Genomic DNA, 22,708 nt, shown 5'->3' with positions numbered 1-22,708 from the left:
ATCATAGGATTGTTTCTGTAACAGAAATAATATAAAAAGGACAAATGCTCATCTGCCCCCAGGGCAGAAAAAAAACCCCAATAAACAACAAAAGAGCAGGCAGAAGAAGAAAGATTCTTTTGAGCCTTGTAACACTAGCTGTCAGTGATGAAATGGAGTCTGTTACTAATGCTTAGTAATGGACTTCACAACTGTATGTGTCATTGTCAGAATACAAAACAAGAATGTGTAAAAAGAGACAGTTAAAATAAATTAGCTGTAGCATCCCAAGTTTTCAATGAAAATTCAAAGTAAATTTCACTGGATTAGATGAAATGACTAAGGAAATTATGTCTTAAGATAGTAGAAGGTGGACAAGAATTTGAAAAGGGGCCTTATCTCCTTTATTTATTTTAAGTTAGAAAATTTAAGCATTTTTTCAGTTTTATGTATAAATCTCATTTCTAGCAGTAGCTACAGTAATCCTTTTGTACAAAGTTTTAAAATGAAAGGCTTCATTTTCATATAATGTGTTTTTAGGCATGAGAGGTCAGAATCATTAACATGCTTTTACTGTTATTATGCTTTTTTATTTTGCAGGCTATGTTTTGAGGCTGTATCTCAGACTTCTCCTATTACCTTACACCTCTTCTTAAGGAGTTTATTTGCTGTCTGTGACATTAATGTCATGGAAGGAAGACTCTTCTGTGATTCCATCTGTTCCAATGAGATACTTTATAAGGAACAAGTACGTGTGGCTTAGAATACTACGTGGGAATTTATTTTACTTTTCAATCAGCTTTATTTTGTCATTCCAAGATAAATGGTGCAATGTACTAATCCTACCTGCAGAGTACTTAGATTTCTGCTAAGTTACCTGGTCTTCCTTTCTGAAGTATTCTAGTAGCTGTTGCTTGTTTTGTATCCTGGTGGAAAGATGGTTTCTGAACCAGTTATTGCCTCATTAATACCCTAATCCAAATCCTACTGATTCCAACTGATGAAGACTTTTCCTTTACTTCAGCAGCAGTAGACTGTAATTTAAGAGAGAGGTATAATCATTGTTATTTTTGTCCTACTAAGATGCAGCTTGGATGTTTAATTGTAAACATTTCTGCTATTTAATACATATATTTTATTAATATTAGAGTTTCATGCTTTTAATATGCTAAGCTTCTTTTAGCTTATTTCAGTCTTTATGATGTAATGGCATGTTAATAACACAAAAAACTTCCTTTCTTATTTGAATAGTTAAGCTTTGCCTTTGGTATTATTACATTCCTGTTCCACTCTTTCTTTGCTAAAGTATTTGTCTCTTAAAAACGCGAGCAGTCGCTGGATCTGCTCACACATGCAAGGACTGCAGCAGATGACTGGAAGAGAAATAAAGGAATTGTTATCCTGCCCTTACCTACTCTGAGAGGTTGGCATGTGAAAGTTCCACTCCACACAGGTTGAGGTTGTTAACCAGGCTTTGTAAACTGCATCGATAAATTGAAGGGGCAAAATTAGGTCAAGAACAATGGTTTCCTTTAGAATAATGAATAATATTGCATTTGTTTATATACTTCTAACAGGTGTCAATGTAAATTCATTTTTAAACTTTTATCTTGCTGCTTACTCTGCTTTTTAAACTGCAATAACATCTGTCTTCTTTCACTCTTAAATGATTTTGAACAACAGAATTTATATTTGAATCAAAATGTGTTTTTCTTTTACAGGTTGCTAGATTAGCAGAATGTGAAAGAATGACTGTGGCAATTGAACTGAGTAATTGGTTGAATGATGCAAGTTATACCCTGCAGTCTGTTGTACAATGTTATGGTCTCCTTGCTCCAATTATTTATCACAAGATTTCTTCAGTCCCAGTAGTTCAGGTGAGAGCATTTTAAGAGAAAGCAGCTGGCATCCAAGTCCTACAGTTATAGCAATTTAAATTAAACTTCTAATGGAGTATACAGTGGGAGAGCCAAATATCTAGGCTCTGAGTTCTTAGTAGCTGCTGAAAGAGCAGCCTTTTATGGTTTTATGTGTTCCCAATGCATATATGTTTAGTGTAAGCTGGACGGATTCTGCTCTCAGATATGCTAAAACAACTGCAGAATATTGGTTATTGCTTCAGGATGATTTTTTGGTATTTTTAAACTGTAGTATAATATATGATGTAACTTCTACTTGAATGCCGTTTGCAAATAGGAATTCTGAGGAAAGAAAAGCAGCATTTGCCTATGGCTTTTTTTTTTTTTTTTTTTTTTTTAGTCTCTGCTTCATATACAGTTTTCTTCTTAAAAAAAGAAACCTATTCAATGTCTTCATAATGCAGTCTTTGCTTTCAGGCATGTGCTCCTTTCCAGAAGCAAGCAACTTCTTTTTGAAAACAGAGTCCCTGAATCCTTTCCTGCCATGTCTGAAGCAGCAGATTTAGATTCAGCAATGATACAGTAGCAACATGCACCTTTTACTGATTGTAGGTAGTTTTGTCAGGGAGCAGCAGTAAGAGAATGTTTGCTCTGTGAGGAAGGATGAGGTGACTGCAGTGCAGGCATTGCACAGACTAGCAGCATCTGAACATGGCAGATAGAGCAGGGTATTAGTAAGAGAATCCACTGAGAGTGCAGAGAAGGTGGACTGGCTATTGCGCTGGTCCCGGGTTCATCCAGGAGAAAAAGTCAGGAGCTGCAGGAGTTGGAGCCAGAAACTAGAGACAAGGCTACAATGCAGGTTGCAGGTCCCAAGTCCACCCAGGAGACAGAACTGAAGACCAGCACACCAATCCCATAGCTCAAGCAGGAACTGAAGACCTGGGTCTGAACTAAACTGGGACTCCTGGGCAGAAGGTGTGGGAGGACACTTCAGGTGAACCTGCTTAGGGCACAACTATTGGGGCACTCAGGGACTTAACAAGTTTTTAGGCGTGTTAAGAAAAAAATAAATACGGGAGCAGCCTCTTGCTTAAGAAGATGTTTGCTGTGATGACCTACCAAAGGCACAGCTAGTGACTGGAAATGGCTCCTGTTTTAGATTTCCTAATTAAAGGGAAAAATAATTATGTTGCATGTTTTTTTTTCATGTCTGTTAGACAAAAATGAGGAGAAGGAGTCTTTCATTTTTAGATCATGCTGGAAACATTTTTCTTTAATTTAAAATTCTGAGCAGCTCAATATAGTTCTAAGCAGTCCTCTACTAGGAGTATGTAATCTCACTGAATTAAGCATTCTTTGATATCTTGCTAATTAAATCAGCAAAAATATCTATCATATATCTGTAATTTAATATCTGTGATTTTATGTGAACATGTAATTTATTCCAAAGGGCTGTGGTTGAAATCTTGACACTGTTAAATTCAATGGAAATTTTACTATTGGCTTTTGTAGAGCTGTTAGATTTTGAAGTATTTTTAAAGTTTGCCATCAAATACAACAGGCCGTGCAGAGGTACAAGCTTGTAAATGTGTTGCAGACTCCAAACTTTACTTTAACCCTTCTGTTTACAGATTCTCATTAAGTGTTTGGCTGTCCTTCAAGAAATTCCAAGTGCTGCCCTGCAGAGGAAGCATGTAGGATGTTATGAGAGTATTCAGCATATGATAGCTTGTACTTCATTTTATACAGCAAAGGTATGGTGTGCATTATTGTGCTTACAACTTAGTTTAAGATACAGCTCTTGTCATTTAGAGAAAAAAAAGATTTAGTGAGCTGGCCTTCAAATTGATGTCTTGGAGAACCAGCAATCTTAAATAGTAAAGGTATAGAAATATTTATTAGTATCTTTGTATCAGGGGATTTTATATAAAAATGACATTGTGAGTCTTTAATAGAATTGAGATTTTTCATTTGGTTAGAAAATAGATTGTAATTATTACTCTGTATTTTATATCATTGCATGCATTTTTAAGTTTAAGGTAGTAGTATTTTCAATAGGGAATGCATGTAAAATATAAATTAAAAGTTTATTTACTGCATCTAGCTCATATTTGTAGTTTTATGAGAATGACATATATGGCTTATTTGCTAATTAGATACAAGAGGCTATACTATTTGGTCCCACATGCTGGCAGGAACAGAAACACCTTGGCTTTCAATGATCATACATACCTGCAGATCACATTTATGATTTAGATACTTAATCTATTTAGCAAGATAAGGAGAAATGTGGTACAGGTAAGATTTTTTTTTTACTCAGGTATAGAGGCATGCTAGAGTTAAAGTACCTGCCACAGTAGATGTATAATGCTGAAAAAGTCAGCTTTGCTCAAGCTTTAAGTACACCTCAGGCAAGAGCTCACTCCAAAACTGAGCTGCAGCTGATGCTTTGAGGGATTGCCCTGTGTTGATGATCCCTCACCTCAGTCTTCATAGGAGATGGATCTCTGTGCTCACCTCACAAGACCAGATCAGTGTCAAAAATCCTTAAAACTGCACTGCAAGAAGGCCTAGTTTTCATTCATTTAAAATGTATGAAGATGAATATTTTAAGGACTAGTGTTGTCATTTTCTTGGTATTAATCAGTTACTTTGTGGCTGTGAGGGCAGTGCCAGGACGTGGCGAGGGCTGGGGAGCTGGGAGCCGAGAGCAATGCCATGGCCATCAGGGCAGCACCTGACATTCAGGTTCAACCAGCAGTCGAGATCACCAGATGAGTTTGTGGTGATGAGGCAGGTTCAAGGTGAAGCTGGGAAGTCAATCCACAGGTCAGGATCAGGTCTGATGAGGGTTGTTAGGGTCAGACACAGCAGGCTGGTGCATCAGGGTGGGAGCAGTCTGAGGCTAAACTGAGGAGTCGGTCCACAGGTCAGGTGTCCAGATTGGTGGATCCATGGCCAGATTTAGGCATGGCTTGGAGTGTGCTGGAGACCAGCATTCCTGCCAGATAGGAGCTGGCAGGGACTGTAGGGTCAGACCTAAGCTGAAAGGGATCTCCTGGCCACATGGAGGAGGGCTCAGGTGGAGGCTGTCAAGGCCAATAAGGCCTCTTAGGAAACTTGAAACCTGGATAAAGTGTCTGTTCGTTGTTGGATTTCCCAGCTATATGACTCTACTTGAAACGCTGATTTTTTTTTTTTTTCCTTGGAGATAACATAGCATACGGAATAGCAAACAGAATGGTTGAATTGCAAATGCTTCTGGTTAATCTATGGTATATAGTTTTCTGTTGAGTTACAGTCAGACCATGTACTGTATTAAACCTAAAGTAATCTATAGACTTATTTTCTATCCCAAAGACAAACATCCTAACATGAAGTTACCTTCACAGAATCACAGAATGGCTGGGGTTGGAAGGGACCTCTGGAGATCATTTAGTCCAACCCACCTGCTAAAGCAGGTTCACTGAGAGTAGATTGTACAGGAATGTGTCCAGGCGGGTTTTGAATGTCTCCAGAGAAGGAGACTCCACAACCTCTCTGGGCAGCCTGTTCCAGTGCTCTGACACCCTCAAAGTAAAGAAGTTTCTCCTCATATTAGATGGAACCTCCTGTGTTTCAGTCTGTGCCTGTTGTCCCTCATCCTATCTTTGGGCACCACTGAAAAGAGTCTGGTCCCATCCCCTCAACACCCACCCTTGAGACATTTATAAGCATAAATAAGATGCCTTCTCAGCTTTTCCAGGCTGAATAGACCCAGCTCTCTTAGTCCCTCCTCATAAGAAAGATGCTCCAGACCCCTCATCATCTTTGTAGCTCACCGCTGGACTCTCTCCAGTACTTCCTTGTCCTTCTTAAGCTGGGGACCCCAGAACTGGACGCAGTATTCCAGATGTGGCCTCACCAAGGCAGAGTAGAGGAGGAGGATAATCTCCTTCAACCTGCTGGTCACAGTCTCCCTAATGCTCCCCAGGATACCATTGGCCTTCTTGGCCACAAGGGCATATTACTGGCTCTCTATATATTGCTACTATAAGCACCTTGCTTATAGTAGAAGTACTTTGGCCTTTAGAGCTCTATCTAAAGAAGATAAAGGCTTCTAAAAACGTTACTCACACTGTTAATTTATAAATTTCATAATTTTAAAAATAAATTTCTCCTTTTACTAATACAGTTAAGATTTTCAAATGTGCACTTGGTACCAGGGAGGTAAATGAGGATCATTTAGGTACCCTTTATGTTCTTTGATAGTAGTACTACCTGAGAACTGGGAGAATGTTAATCACAGCAACCAATACTTCTGGTTAAATCTTTTTGTTCTCTGAAAGATCAGTTAAGCTGAAGTAGAATTCATAGATAGTATATCTGCAGTTCCAATTATTTTACAGATCTATAGTCCTGTTTTTGTTGAAGGAAACTTAAGTATTGAGTATTTAATTTCCATTTATAATATTCATGCATTTTGACAATTATAAGTAGACAATAATGAAACATTACTTGTTATGCAAAACAAAGATATATAACATGATTCTTTAATAGGTACTACGTTCATGGAAAGAATACGAACTAGCCGTAATTATTGTTAACTATGGGAAAAAATTGCTGGATTCCTCACCGGCAGCTTCACCTGACCTGTCAGGAGCTATGAAAACTGAAGAAACACACACTAATAAAGAAGTTAAAGTAATTGCTCCAATTTTCACTTTTTTTTTTTCTCTAAATACTGTATTCTCTTATTTTGAAGACCTCATTTATTCACTTTTTGTTTTAGAAGTGATCATATGAAATAAGATTTTCCTTACAGAATAAGAGTTCCAAAAGTACAGCTGAGAGGCTTCTGTTTAATTGTAGCTGCCTTTGTTAAGACCAGTTGCAGATTGCAATGGGTACAGGGTCTCATCTCATTGAACTTGGGAGGGGTTAGCAATAGCACAGTTCAGAGCCGTGGAGAGATGTATAAATATCTGTGTGTGTATGTGTGTATATATATATATGTAAGGATCTTTAACTGATCTTCTCATATAGTTTGCAGGAATGCTTTATAAGACAGAAAAAAAATAAAGAATTATATAAGTAGAGCAAAAGTATCTTTTATAATGTAGAAAGCCTCTCATTTAGTGTAGCAGCTGCTTGAAACTGAGTTATAAGAGAGTGACTTAGGAATTGTGTAGACTGAAAAATATTTCTCAGTAGAACTTTCAACCTCAAACACCTTAGTACTCAAACTACAAAGAGATGCATCATGATGATGTGAGGATTTCCTGTAACTTAGAATCAAAATTTTACTTTTTACTTAAGTAAAAGCTAGGTTTTGATAACTAAGTATTGGATATTTCAGAGCACTTCTTCAAAGGCATCCCATTTAGCTGCAAGGGAAAAAGCAACAGAAAATCTAAATGCTCTTGAATCAATTCTCCTCAGACTGACCAAGCCAGGTGGGTGTAATTTTTCTATGCAATTTTCTATGGCTTATTTGTAAAAATTATTTGTCCAAGAAGTACTTTTATTTCATATATCTTTCCTGATAAATAAGATCACTGAAATTGTGATTTTAGTTGATTTTCCCTGGTAGTGATGTGTATAATGACTTTTATTCATCCTTTTCATGGTTTCCACCAGAACACTCATTCCTTCTTAGAAGGAAATGTTCATTTTTGTTCTATTTTGTTCTATTTTGCAAATATATATGCTCTCCCAGTCTGCGTAAATCGGGTTCCATGTTATTTAGGCTTGCTTTATTTTCCTGAATCAGAAAATACAGTGGCAAAGTCCATTCTCCATTTATAGCATGTGGTACTTTCCTACCATTGCTAGTAATAATGACCACTGCAAGAAATTTTAGTGAAGAAAAGACTTCCTGAAGAAAGCTAACAGAAATTTTCCTCTTCGTGAAGAAATTGCCTGTATACTAGCACTTAACTACCTTGTAACTAGGGAATGAAGATATCAAATTTTAAATAGCTTAGAATCTGGATTAAGCACAAGAATTTTCAGGCTAATAGTTCTGCCAAAGTTAGATGAATTAATAAATAGGACTTATAAAGGAAATTAGAACTTAAAACACAGAGCCACTACTGATTTTTCTTCCATTATATTTCCTTGGCACCTTGTGCTCCTTGGAGCCTGGATAGAATCAGAATAATTTAGGTTGGAAGGCATTTCTGGAAGGCATTTATTCCACTCCTCTGCTCAAAACACGTACAATTAGATGATGTTGCTCCAGCACTTGTCCTGCCATTTTTAAATCTCTGAAGAAAGAGACACCCTGTTCCAACAGTTGAACACCCTTATGGTTAAAAAGGTTTTCTTTAGATCTATTTGGAATTTAATGATTTCCCACTTGAGTCTATTGCCTCCTGTGCTACCAATGAGGACGGTCTGTCTCCCCATTCTGTATTCTGCCTATTAGGTAGGTGCAGACTCCTCTTAGCCTTCTCAAGACTGAATAAACCCAGTTCTCTCATCCTCTTCTTGCTTTATCTTGCACTCCAGCTCCTTATCATCTTGGTGGCCCTTCACTGGACTTACTCCAGTATGTTGGTGTCTTGTAGTACAGTGTCCAAAACCAAACACTATAATCCAGATGTGGTCTCACAAGTGCTGAATAGAGTGGAACAATCGCTTCCCTTGACCAACTGGCTATGGTGTTTCTAACACAGCCCAGTAGGTAACAGGTCTTTGCTGCAAGGGCATGCTGCTGACTTGTGTTCTAGTTATCCTCCATCATCTTTGTATATGCATACATCTTAGAAGAGGAAAGTATTTCTGTAATAAATAGGATAAAAAGAGTGACACCAAAATTCCATTCATCTGTACACCGATCCTTCATTTTTTGCTGCTGACACTGATGCCTGTACTCCTGCAGAACAAGTTACAGGATGAATGAATTCTGTAAGTTAATTGAAACTCACATTGATTACTTAATAAAATGACATTCCATTCTTATTTAATAAAAACCTAAATTAATGGGTTGATCGGTTAGAGAAGAATGCATTTTCAATAACTGGCAAATACTTAATGGCTGAGGTCTGCTGTGTTGCTGAAATAGCATATTTGTCAATAAGTTTCAGGATACAAATTGAAGAAGAGTCTTCTGCTGAGGCCATGCAAAAGAAATAACAAAGCTTACAGCTGTCTTTACAAATATGTGTAAGTGTTTTAGGACAATGTGCACACCTGTAGGCCATGCTGTTGAAAATACTTTGGAAAAAAACGTGATAGGAAATCTTTAAAAGTGCATCAACACTTAGTTTTCCATTGATGGTGGTTTAAGAGAAAAATGAAAAAGAGATGAAACTGCTTCTTTCATAGGAAACTGAGAAAAACAAAATATTTCATACACAAGACAATTTAAATTCTGACATTTCAAATGTTTTCCCATTAAAAAAATTTGGGAGGTATTATTCTTTGTGAAAATGATAATTTGAAACAATATATTTTTGAACTTGTCAAATAGGAGAGGGTACTAACAAAGGCTGTGACTTGTCCTAAAAAGAAAATTAAAAGAAGTCTGCTTGTCCTGCTGGCTGTCCTACTTAGTTGGTCATTATTTGCACTCAACGGACTTCAACTGGCAGCTGCTACTGGAGGGTGTAGCTATTGATCCACTATCACAACTGGTTGTTCCAGGGTGCATTTTTAACCTTGTTTTTTTTTTTCCAGGGACTAGATGCATTGATCTTTTTCAACCACAGAACTTGCCTAAGCACAAAATTTGTAGATTGTGTTTATTAAGGCAAAATAACAACTAGCACATGTAACATCCTGGTGCTCATCAACTGGTGACACAGTTGTGTTTAACTCTCAGAAGCTTGACTCCAAGTTATTGTTCTCCTATATATTAAATGTACTGGTTATATCTCTATATCATCTCTATCATTTACATATCTATATAAATATATTATTTATAGAATATAAATATTTATATTTCTATGAATGTATTTATATACGTATTTAGGTGAAGAAAAAAAATTATTTACCTTCTTATGCTACGCATATAGCAAGCACGTATGTAAGCAGTAGTCACTAGCAGCATCATGTGTTCAGTTCATGCTGTATATCTTTAAATACCATTTTTGGACATGTCCTTACTGCACATCCTCCTCCAAAGATGCTTTGTATGGACCTTTGTTAGACCTCTGAACTCCAGACATCCTGCTCATTAGTCTAGTAGCTGGAAGTTCATCAGTCACATCTGTAAGCTCTTCATTATTCAAGTGGCACAACTACTTAGGTTAGAAAACAAGAGCCAGCTTTTGAATTTCTCTCCGGATGACAGTGAGAGATTTAAAAGCAAACTATGTGCTATAGAAGGATTTTTCTAGTTTTCGGTTACAATTCCAGGTAAATTTTCTACTGTTCACTATCGCTGCTCATCATAATGGATTTGATTTGGTTATTGATGCAGGTCGTGGACCAAGGCTTACGGGGCGTGAAGATCCTTTGTTCCTCTACCCTGTAATTTCATGTTGGACATCAAACAATGCTTATCGAGAAGGTAGGATGATTGGTGTTTATTTTAATTGTAAAGTCTTCTTTACTTTAGAAAGCTGCTGGTGAACTAATCTACTTCTTTCTTGGAATAAGATCTTGAAAAATTCATCTTCATTTTGTTCTCATTTATACAAGGTCAAGTAAACCATGGCTTTAAAAAAGTCCTTAATATAGTCACATTTAGAAGTGGATGAAATACTTGCAACAAATTATTTTAAATGTTGATGTTAAATATATAAAATATTAATATTTTAAATAATTCGAATAATGTTTATGAGCTCATTTTTAAAAGTTTTGTCAAGTTAAAAAGATTGTTTGTTTGGAATGTTCTTTTTAAATTGAGATACCCCATTTTCATATTCAATTATGTTACTGAAAGAGAATTTCACAAAAGACTGATTATACTTGAATTTTTGAAATAGGATTTAAGATTCTGGTGTGTGGCATTTGCCACTGCCTTATTTTTTAAATACTGGTGTTTAAAATAACAATGAAGCTCAGCCTGTAACGTTAATAGAGTTTTCAGATAGGATAAATACTCATTTATTTCTTGATGATAAATAGTTACTTTGTTTATACTTGCTTTATTGTTTTTTTCAGGATTTTCAGGCATGTCTACAATTAGGCATATTGAATATATTAATAATATATTTTTGCATGATACAAAAATAGTGTTTGCTATTCTAGGGTTGTAAATAGATTCTGGATGCCAAGTCAAAAGAAGTATTTAGCAACTCCTGTTCTGTAGGTCTGTCTGATTTTGGTATCAGTATGCCTTTTCTTCATCAGCATACAACATGACATAAATATGTGCATTGAGAGATACATAGCTGTAATTATTGCTGAATTCAGAAACCTGTTACAGCATAAATACAAAAAATGTGTTCATTATTTGTTACTTCATTGCAGTGATGAAATTCAAAAATAAACCACGTTTTCTTGAGTTCTTTGTACAAGTTTTGTACAAAATCCTGAATGAAGAGATGTTTCAGTGTGTTCTGGAATGGGCAGACAATGTGCAAGTCTACTTGAAAAGGTAGATCTCTATTATAGTAGCAGTGCAAACCTGCTACTTCTGTTTAATGTCACTGTTACAGCAGAAACTGTAAATTGTACCTAGTAGGAGTCCTGTCTGCAGCCAGTTCCATGACTCCTAGTCTGCAGAAGTTCCATGAACACAGGATTAGATAGCTATAGAAAATATTGTATTGTGACCTTGTTATACATGGAAACTTCTCCCTTGGTGTGTCTGTTTAAAACCCCGGTCTATCATCAGCAGTTTCCGGGACTTACCTTTTCATTGACATGACTTGGTAATATGGCCATTTGCCATATTATTATGAGGCAGTGGGACAACTTTTAGAAAAGTATGTTGGGTTAAATCAAGAGCAAACTGATCAGGGCTTACTATAGTGTCTAAAAAAATTTCTATACTGAAAAGACAAGTGGAATCAAATTGTAGACGCCTACCTATTAATAAAAGGATCCCAAAGAAATTTAATTATGACTTTGTTAAAAAATGCACACCAGTATTTCTAAAATTTGAAAAGCAAATAACCAATGAAAAGGAGATATAAGGAACTGGAATTGCTGTTACAAAAGACGAAAAGAATTGCGCATGAAGAATTCTTTGCAAAATTTCAGAGTAGAGTTTGGGTAATGAAGCACACTGCTTTGCTTTACTAGGAGTTAGGAAGGTGAGACAGTTGTTACCTATAAATTCAGATTTCTATAATAAACCTTGAAAGTGAGCAGTACCTCTTTTTGAAGGGGAAGAAGGAAAGAAAAGCTGATGAATTTGCAAATAACAATGAAACAGGATTTGCATGTGCTCTACCTGTTCCCAAAGATAATCCTTTAACTCTGAAAGGAGTTAAACATGATGATGATGATAATTTTAACATTATTTGTGTGTCAGGAGGAATGACCACCTTCTCTCTATCAATGGAATTTCAACAGAAGAAACAAGTTCTCCTACTCTGTCAGAAGGCATGGCGACATCTGCTAAAGGAGCTGTGGGGTTTCAGAAAGTAAGTTTTACTTTTAAGGAGTCATGTATGTCTTTACTGGGCAGCAATACTATAAGAACCAAAATAAATTTTTAAAAGCTGTCTCATAAAAACCTTAGCTAGAGACATGCATATACCAACTAGTCATCATCTCACCTCTGCTCTCTGAAAACTAGGAAGAAAAGCTGGCATAGGATTTCTCTGAGAGACCAACAATTGTGAGGAATTTGAGATGAGTCAGAGTAATGCATTCCAAAATCAATGAAAACTTGCCTTTCATCAGCTCCCTTTAGAAAAAACCCCAATATGTTAATAGGAAATGCCTTGGGTATCATCACATTAAGAAAAGGAGATCCCTTTAGGCCTTTTTGTACAATATGTTCTACTTACACTTTTTCATGAGTAGTTGTTCTTGGTTTACTCCTTGTGCAGATATTCTAATTGCACAATAGAGGCTTTTTGTTCAGAATTCTTTTAAAATAAATTTTTGCTTTTATTGGAAGGTAAAAATAATCTTAATGGATTTGTTTTGTTTCAGAGGAAGAGTTTTCTGTCTCATAACCCTCTAGTAATCCTGTAATACTGCATGTGTGAGATAGATACATAGATAGACAGATAGATAGATAGATAGGGGAAAGGGTTTTCTGTCTCACTTTTTGCATTGCAAACCCTGAATACTCAAAAGTATTTATAATAATAGGAAAAGAACTATCATTATTTTTGAGATGAAAACACTAGTATATGCAAGAAAATCTTTGAGGACCTGGCTGGCTTCTTAGTGTTGGGCATTTGACATATACCTTCCAGAAAAACTGAAGCTTTCTGGAATATTAAATATTTATTTTTCTGTCTTATTTTGACAAGCAGTTCCAGAATTTATTTTCTGTTCTGTTCTGCTCCTGTATAAGCCAACCTGCAATATATCTCAACTAATTGATAACATAAATATGAGTAAGTATTTGAAGTATATTTAAGACTTTAATGGAGTATTCTTTTAAAGCGTGTAGAGACCTCACCTTTAAAGAAACCAGAGGCATCAACTGTGAAGAAACCAAAAAAAGAAGTCTCGAGTCGAAAAAATAATCCTCTTAGACAGTATTTAATGAAACATCCAGACGTAATGGAATCTCCAGAAGCACAAAGGTAAATGAACATAAGTCATCAGGTTCATATGCAAAAGCAAAATACTTTAATGGAATTTTAGTTTACAATGAAGTGTACATTTAAAAACTTTTTTCTATCAAAGGGATGAATTTGTGCACCATTCACTCACTTTTCTGTTTTAGTTCAGTATAAAATTGTCTTCCAATCAAGAGAACAAAATCTATCTCATTTCTATTTCAGAGAATAACTGTTGAAGATTCTGAGGTCTTTGAATTAATCAAAGAGTATATTTCAGTTGTCTTAGCTTAAACATGTTGATTCATTATGGCGGAAAAGCTATGTTAATTTGCTTATTATAATGCTTTTCAAACAGTACTGGGGAGCTTACCTGTTAAAAATCTGATAAAGAATATTTATTTTTTCCAGATATTCAGGTAGTTTCGGAGGTTTTTTTACCCTTTTGCTAGTCTTTTTGGATTATCTGTTCTGTAGCTTTCAGAAAACTGTTCCTTGATAGAAACTAATGAAAAATTCATTCACCTCTTCCTTTGACAGATAATTGTATATATTTGGTTAACTAGGTATTAACAGTACCTTCTGACCTAAAAGAATTTGTGGCGTTCATTACCTGGTCCTTTGGTCAATAATGCTTCAAGCAATCACCAAGTAGAAAACTAGAAATATCTGAATATAAGCAATCACATAACCGATCCTGGAATTCTGTTCTTTCTGTTCTTTCTGTTCTTTCTGTTCTTTCTGTTCTTCTGGATTCTATTCTTTAAATAAAGAACCTCAAAAAAGTCTTCCATACACGATCTTCTGAATATTTACCTAAACTGTTCATTTTTCCCCCCTGACAGAAAAAAACTTGATCTTACCTAACATGATTTTCATGGCTTTCACTGGAAGAGGGGATGTTTAACTTATCCTGGGCTTTTTGCTCTTTCAACTACTCTTTCGTATCTTACATAATAATATTGTTGTATAACATAATCAATATCGTATATGGTATACTGTTCTGACCACATTTTAAAGGTGGAAAACAGGCAGAAAAATAATTCAAATTGATAAAGGGATCAGTTTACAGTTTATGAAAATGAAAAAATTTGATTTGACTACAACACTGTGTGTATCTTCACAGAGAGAAAATGCCAGGTAATACAGAATTGTTTGATCTGGCAGACAAACATTAAAAAAAAAAATCTATGGCTGGAAATTAAAGCCAGCCATCCACATTTGAAATAAAATGTTTTCTTTCCATTGAGGATGAGTAGCTACCAAAACACAGCAGTAAAAAGAATGATCCAAATTTACAGTCTCGACCTCCTGAACAGGCTGTGTGAAACAAGCTGTATTTCCTATAATAACCCATTTGGATGATTCAGGTACAAATAACTTCAAACACAGAGCTAAACTTTTTGTAAGCACTAGGACAAATATCTTATGGAAACGGTAAAATATAAGATAGGTTTTAGTATGTGTTAAGTGCACTTAAAGAGGAAAAGCACCATTGCTTTTCCTGACTGCTACAAAATATCCTTTTGCTAGAAATATGTCATATGCTTCTGAGTTAATATAGGTCTGTGGATATGCAATGGGATACTTCTGTACATCTTCATCATTATTTTCTTTTTTGGAGCTTCAAGAAAACACAGTTTCATTTTTTGCTACTTCATATATTTTGGTTTAGGAAAGGCCAGGAACAGTTGCAAAAAGTAGCTCATCAAACCTTAGTGTTACTGCTGAACCCAATTGTGCGTGATTACTTAAACCGAAAGAAGTTTCATCAAATATGTCTTGAAGAGATGCCCTGGAGGTCTCAGATGAATATCTATCTGGCAGTTGCACACTACAACTTATTTAAAAAGAAACTGGAAGAGCAATATCAAGTTGGAATTTGTGGTTCGCAGCATCTGGAGAGGTATATGTTACTGCATTATCAATGATTCCTATTAATATATTAATAGATTATTGTGTTATTGCCATTGATGCAAACAGATTGAATTATTATGTTTGACATATGAACATTTCAGTTTCCAAATGCAAATTAGTTTGCTATGTAAAAAGTTTTGTTTTCCATCATATGGCAGGTGACATGTACATTTTTGGTTGCTCACTTGACTGGTTACATGAAGATTTTGAAATATGTTATACTGTGCTGGTTTTTTGTTCCTTATAACTTTTGGCCATCATTCATTATTTCTGATTCCTAAAGTTGCTGAAAAGTAATCAAAACTCACTTTTGAGAAACTGAATTTTGTGTGTTCATATCAAAATTGTTTCTAATATTGTATCTGGGGTTTTTTTTATGTGCTTTCTTCTTTTTCTTCCATTCTGCAGTTACAATATTTTGGATCCTTACGTATACTCATTAAGTAATGCTGGCACCGTAGTTTTGAGAGAATCCGAAGAAAAGGACATAGGAACACCAAGTCTTCATCTCCTTAAAAAGCCAGGAATGACCAAAAAGGAAACTTGTAAGAACTTTTAATGGGTGCATAACTGGAATCAGTTTCAAAGGATGTTGTAGCATGGAGGGTGTTGGTCTCTTCTCCCAAGTTGCAAGTGATAGGACAAGAGGAAATGGCCTCAAGTTGCACCAGAGGAGGTTTTGATTGAATATTAGGAAAAAATTCTTCACAGAAAGGGTTGTCAGGCATTGGAACAGGCTGCCCAGGGAAGTGGTTGAGTCACCATCCCTGGAGGTATTTAGAAGGTGTTTAGACAAGTTTCTTAGGGACATAGTTTAGTGCCAGAGTTAGGTTATGGTTGGACTTGATGATCCTGAGGGTCTCTTCCAACTGAAATGATTCTATGACTGTTCTTTCTCTTAATTTCTAACCTGACCTCCATCATTATTTCTCCACATCACCTTTGGAAAAACACTCAGGCCAATTTAAAGAAAAAATGTTTTTTGATTTCAAAACTATCCTCTGTATTTTTTCTCTTTGGCATACCTAGTGTGAAAGAAGATATTGTTAATAATGGGGGATTTTTAATAATTCTAAGCATTGTTTATTGTATTCATAAGTATGTTACTTTTTATCAAGTGGTTATTCTTTATCATATACTTTAGTGACAAGTTTATAAATTATAATAAATTAGTGATACTAGCTTTTGGTTTGCAGAAGCCACACTACCTAGACTTATTAAATTAATAATATTCCAGATTATTCTAAATGCAATGATAATTTTGATAACTTTCTGTGGTAGTTGCTTGGTCTATAGTTTCCTTCAGGTGAATAATTTCTTGGGTCATTCTGTAAGTCTTTCTTACAGACTGAAGTTTATTGTTATCTTCAAATTTTAAGTAGAATAACATAGGTTTCCTTCTCCACTGCATGCTCCCCAGTGTTTTCCTCTGGCAGAGGCTACCTCAGGATCAATTTTTTAATCTTCTACCATTTTTACTTCAATTCACTGTCTTTCACATTTGACTGTTCTATTATCGCAGCTATTTTCAATAACATCCTTTGAGGTTTCAAGAGGAGCTGAAAGGCTCCTGTTTGTAGGCAATTGTGAAATATAGAACTTTGCCTCGGATGTTGGTGATAACACACAAGTCAACACAAAGTAGCTTACCTAACCACCATTAGGTCAAGAAGAAATCACAAGCCTGGTCTTTTCAACAGCCCTTTGGGAAACACATTCTTGCCACCGCTGTGGAGAGCAAAATTCTCCTATCGTTCTGTGTAGGACTTAGGTGGGAATCAACCATCCTCTCTGCCTTTTCCAGGGAGGTGTGACAAAAACTAGAAGTTGAATTCACTGGTTCTCTTTGCAACAGCTTATTTTTAGTTATTCTCTTTTGTCTTGATGCTCACAAGTCACTGAGAACTGAGTCACTGAAAGTTGCTGAAAACTAATGAAAATCCTGTTTACTACCTCCTAGCCTTTGCAGCAATTCTGAATGAAAGAATTTCATGAAGTGTGTAGTTTGCCATGAAGTTCAAATACTATTTAGCTTGAAATTAGCTTCTGCCTGAAACCTATAGCTCAGATATTACTGTATCCAACTACCGTAAACATTTGTGTTTTCCATTGGAGGATATTTGGTATCGAACAAAATAATGAAGCAGTTCTACAAACACCACAGAATTTGTCAGAAATCTTAAAATCTTCCCTTCTTCCTAACTTCTTTTAAGAGGCCTTGGTTTCAGAAATATTCTTTGGAGCTTGCCACATGGTGGTTTCTTACTAAAACTTCTGTGAGGGTTGTGTTTTGGCTTTGAAGCTGAAAAATAATTGCTACACATTATTATTTTGCCCAAACTTTTTTTTAATCCTTGCTTCTCTCAACACTTAAGTAAAAGCTTCTTATATTTTAAATATCATAACCTTATAAATATGATAACCTTAAGACTGGCATTTCCTAACATTTAAGTATTTAGCTGCCACAGGAAAATCCTACCTGGCTGATGATATTTTTTATTTTTTTGAGAACTTTAACTCATTTTTAACCAGTGAACTTTTTGTCTTCAGGTAAGGATAAATCATCTGACCGCAGCACTAAACTGAGAGGAACAAATACTCCTCCAACTCAAACAACAGAAACATCCGTATCTCATTCCCCCAAAGAATACCACCAGTTTCCGCCAAATACTGTTTTATTGGAGCATTTTACAAAAATCTTGTTGCATTTAAGAAGAGCAGTGGTAAGGTTATTTATTACAATACTTAATTTCTACATTAAAAAACTCCACAGTTCAGAAACTTAAAAAAAAATTTAGTGGCAAAAAGCGATGTTTTCTCATCTTCTGCAAAATGTCCAAGTACAGGGTATGAAATGTCAAATATATCACCTATCATAATGTGTATTTCTATCAAATGCGTAATAATTTATATAAATATTTTATTTTTCATTTAGTCTTTGTAACTTTTCTTCTCCTGTTTGTTTTATCTTTCTGAAAATGCTTGCAGATTTACCTTTCCCTCTACGGGCCTTAGTGAATGCCTTGGTAGTATAAACAGTAGGACCAGTGACTGAAAGGAAATGCAGACTCACTAGTCTTCCCATAAACCCTTCTTAAACCAAATCAAAACACATATATAGGTGGTATAAATTAATTTTTATTTCTTATTCTCACACCAAAAGCAACAATTAAATTCAATTATAAATGAATGCTTCTATGAAAAATTTCAAAATAAGGTTCTATAATGCTTTATATAAATTGAAATATTGAATGATCTCTTATTAAGGATGATCCTCAGACTGTAATTTTGAAAGATTACTTATAACTAAGCTTTGCAATGAAATAATGAAGTTTTTAATTTCTGTATTTCCAAAGTATAAGTATATTTTGAATGATGTGCATAGGTTCTTGCTCACCGTGGTGGCCACTGGACGTTGCTTCAAAATGCTTGTCGAGAACTTTGGAACTATGCTCGAGATTTCCAATATATTGCTAACCTTTTACGTTCCCATATGGATGCATTTCCCATTACGAGGAATTTTCTTAGGAAGACCCTCTGGTTGCCATTTTATTTGGCATCAGATACGATCATTGATATGATAAATGAGCTACAAACTAGCAGGTCTCTTAAGGTAAGAAATATGTGTTATATTCTGATATCTCAAGTTATTCTCTGTAGTAAGTTTTTAGATGATTACAATATTTTCTGATCTTTATAATTTGATTTGTCCTAAAAAGTTTGAAAATAACAGGTAGAATAATGTTTCTTAACTGTAGATTGTGGATCCTGAAGGAGACTTCTGCATTCCCAGTTGTTTAGGAGGTATTACGGATGAGAATGGTGGTTCTAATCTCCATCCACAGTCTCCCGTGGATGACGTGAATGTGGTTGACTTGAAATGGATATGTAAACTGATTCGTAGAACAATAGCATTGTTATATCAAATGAAGAAGTGGGAAGCACTGGTACACATCACTGTACAATTTAACATATTTACACAGTAAGTTACATCAACTCAAATAAAAAAAGCAACATTATATAGTTAAATATACCATCATTTTGCTTAATTACTATACTTTGCTTTTTTTTTCAGTGAGAGATACACAGAACAAGTGGGTCCACTGCTGGTGTATGCTCAGAGGCAGCTGCTGGAAAGGATACAGCAATTCAGTGACCCATGCAGCCATGAATCTCATTTCATGAAACATCTGTCTGATAATGCAGATAAGGTGAACCTCAGATGTCTTTTTTGGGCTATGCCTCTTAATGTGAACTAAATACAGAGTAGTAGTTTCACTGATTAGATTCATATGGCTTTTGATAATGTTAAAAAATATTCAAATATAATAAATTAATGAACTTAATTGATTGAAGTGCATGAAAAGGCTTATATGACATGATTCCAACAGCAGCAGAGGTCTGGACTTGATGACCTGGAGAACGTTTCTTCCATGCAAAATGTAGCCGTTCAATATTGTGAGCCTAAATCTAATTTCATGTTAGTTCTTGATGCCACTCTTTTAACCTGAAAACATTTATTTGGATATTATGCAATCTTTGTGTTTAATTGAAATTAAACAAAAAGAGATTGCTTTGTTTGTGCATTGGAACATTGCTCCTAAAGACCAAAATTAATCAGATTGAGTTAACACGAACATTGACAATACCATTAATAAACTTGAAAAACTTGATTGCCACCAACAAAAAAACCTGAGCTGCTCAGCAAGTTCCTCTTATTATAAGCCATGGCTCTCTATATTTAGGAAACTAACATTGCCACTTGGAAATTTTTAATGGAATTAGTAAAAATTAGGATTTTCCTTTTTTTTAACCTAAGGTTTGTTTCTAAGAAGTTTTGCTAAAGTCAGTTGTGTGGTTGATACTTTTAATATGTTTTTGTTACTAATATAAACACAAGACGTGAAGGAGTGTGGGGGGAAATCGGGGTTTGGAGTTCCAAACATGTTTGTTCTGAACATGAACATGAAGTTCAGGAGGCACTGCCTTGCCTAGAGAGAGCCTAGTGCTGCCCAGGGCCTGCAGGAGCTCTGGACAGCTGTTTCATGATGACTTCTGTGAGGCCCTGCCGTTCAAAACAAAGTCCTCTGTCCAAAAAAAGGGCAGTGTGGCAAACCACCACATACTGCTGTAATCTAAGCAATGTGGAAAAGTAATCATAGTTTTGAAAGATAATTTACAGAATAATGACTAATGTTAGACAGTAGTAATAAGGATTGTTCAAAAAAGACATCGTCAGGTTAGAAGTTTGGAGGGTACAGCTACATTTCGCAATGGAGTGCGATTCAGAGAGACTAGAACTAGCTCTGAACTGATTCTTTTGCTTCCAAAAAGTAAAACACAATGTCTGTGCCAGATTAGCCCTTTATAGAAGTCTGGAAGTTTGCTTTTCTGACAGGGTTAGTCTGCTTCTGTTACTAGCTTAGAATTATTTTGTATATCCCTATGCAGCATTACATTGTGCTATACAGGCACTGTGCTCTTTAGGCATTTTTACACTGACAGGTTCTCTGCAAGCATGCATTTATCCAGGCAAAGGAAGGTGGAATATATGCTGAACATCGACAAGTTGCTCATGATTATGGCAATACTAAGTTTCATTCATTACTTTTATGGATATTTATAATGTAACATAACATAAGTGAACACAGCACTTATATGTTATATTCAATATTTAGGTCTTGTGAGTTTTTCACCTCTTACTGACAAGGATATTAATTATGGGTGATTGGTGTCTCTGTAAATTGGTCCTCTTTTATTTTGTCATATGACTGTGTATTTAGATGCTTAACTTTAAGCACCAAACATGGATTTTTCTGAATTTATTTAATTATCATGAAACAAAACTTGCTTTTTAGATGACTTGCAGAAACTACATAGGGCAGAAATTACTGCTGCCTGTTGCCCCTTCTGCTAGTGAACAAATTTTTCATGGATGCTTTTTCTATTCTGAGATGAAAAATGATGACACAGGTAAAAACACATTTCATTATGGTGACTTCTCTTTTCTCCCAAACTGTTCCCTTTTTTACATACTGGATATTTTTTTCCTCCTTATTGTAGGTCTTCCTCTGCTCCTATAATCGGTTTCTTTTAATATAAACTCAGTTTTGTCTTCAAATTATTATTTTTCTTATTTTGGATGAATAGTAATGTTGTCAAGACATTTCCAAATATATTCAAACTGTACCTGAAAACAAAGAAAAGCAGTTGTCATCCAGATGCCAGATGACCTACAGTACATTAAGTGAACTTGGTGTTCTTGGTCCAGATTTCCATTGGTATAGTTGGATATCCAGCAAGATACCCAGAAGTTAATGTGAACCGCATTGTTATTGATAGAATCAATAGAAAAACTGAAGTGAACTAGAAGGTGGCAAACCACCTCTTTTACCCACAGTTGTTGTACTTTCCAGTCAGGATTAAAGTGTTATAGTCATTAACAAAAGTTTGTAAAACGTAGTTCCTCATATCACAGCGACGTCAAGGCATTGCACACAAGGCTTTGTGACGAATTCAGCTGAGAAAAGTCTTTAAACAATAAATAATGCTATATGATATTATGCATACAGTGGAGAGATCATGCCAGCTCACAGGTTTGGTACATAGAAGCTGTAGAAATTATAATAAACAGGGTCAGTAGTTGTAGTAAAAGATTTGTTTCCAGACTTAAGACACCAGAGTTAAGAGCAGAGAGCTAAGCCAAAACATGCCCAGGGCAGATGTAATTCAGGGAATATAGATGTCATGTGACAACTAAAACTTAACAATGAAAAGCTATAAATGCTCAGAAGTGTTCCTGGTGGTTAATAATTTTGCTTTAATTCATAATTCAACAGGAAACCAAGGTGACAATTACATAAATATAATTCAGTTTTGAAGTTGTGGAATTGTTCAAACGTATGTTTTGTGAGGTGATTTATTACAAATAGGTATTTGTATAATGCAAAATTGTTCTCCATAATTATTAATTCCTTTTAGATTGCTGTCAAGCAAAAGCTCTAGCTTACGTACCTCTTGATGTGAAAGATACACTGAAATGTTTTAGAGAAACTCTACAAAAATCTAAATATCACAGCAGAGCACTGAGACACAGCAGAAAACTGCTTTCATTATTTCTTGCATACACACAAGGTAAGTTATTTAGTTGCTGCTCACTTACTAAAGTGTATATGCAGTTAAAATACTAAACAGTGAAAGGAATAGATTTTTTAAAATCAAGTTTTAGTTGTTATTGACAATTAGAAAAAACATGGAATATATATAAAGTTATGAAGTTCTGTAAGTACAAGCTCTAAACCTGCTTTCCTATGATTTGTGTCTCATGGT

General features: G+C 35.3%; 1 protein-coding gene across 1 annotated transcript in view; it reads left to right on the top strand.

The window, feature by feature from the left end:
* Positions 1-22,708, top strand: part of CFAP54 (cilia and flagella associated protein 54) — a 113,101-nt gene that overhangs the window by 45,529 nt on the left and 44,864 nt on the right. Inside the window, 17 exon segments of the mRNA XM_065648025.1 lie at positions 580-727; positions 1,701-1,856; positions 3,473-3,595; positions 6,381-6,524; positions 7,180-7,276; positions 10,249-10,338; positions 11,244-11,370; positions 12,253-12,364; positions 13,344-13,486; positions 15,138-15,368; positions 15,788-15,924; positions 17,930-18,102; positions 18,765-18,992; positions 19,138-19,361; positions 19,455-19,590; positions 21,238-21,352; positions 22,361-22,513. Coding sequence (XP_065504097.1) covers positions 580-727; positions 1,701-1,856; positions 3,473-3,595; positions 6,381-6,524; positions 7,180-7,276; positions 10,249-10,338; positions 11,244-11,370; positions 12,253-12,364; positions 13,344-13,486; positions 15,138-15,368; positions 15,788-15,924; positions 17,930-18,102; positions 18,765-18,992; positions 19,138-19,361; positions 19,455-19,590; positions 21,238-21,352; positions 22,361-22,513 — 2,537 coding nt within the window.

This window comes from Caloenas nicobarica, chromosome 1 (genome assembly GCF_036013445.1).
Source record: "Caloenas nicobarica isolate bCalNic1 chromosome 1, bCalNic1.hap1, whole genome shotgun sequence".
NCBI lineage: Eukaryota > Metazoa > Chordata > Aves > Columbiformes > Columbidae > Caloenas > Caloenas nicobarica.
The sequence above is the reverse complement of the archived record's forward strand: the minus strand, read 5'-3'. Positions and strand labels throughout refer to the sequence as shown.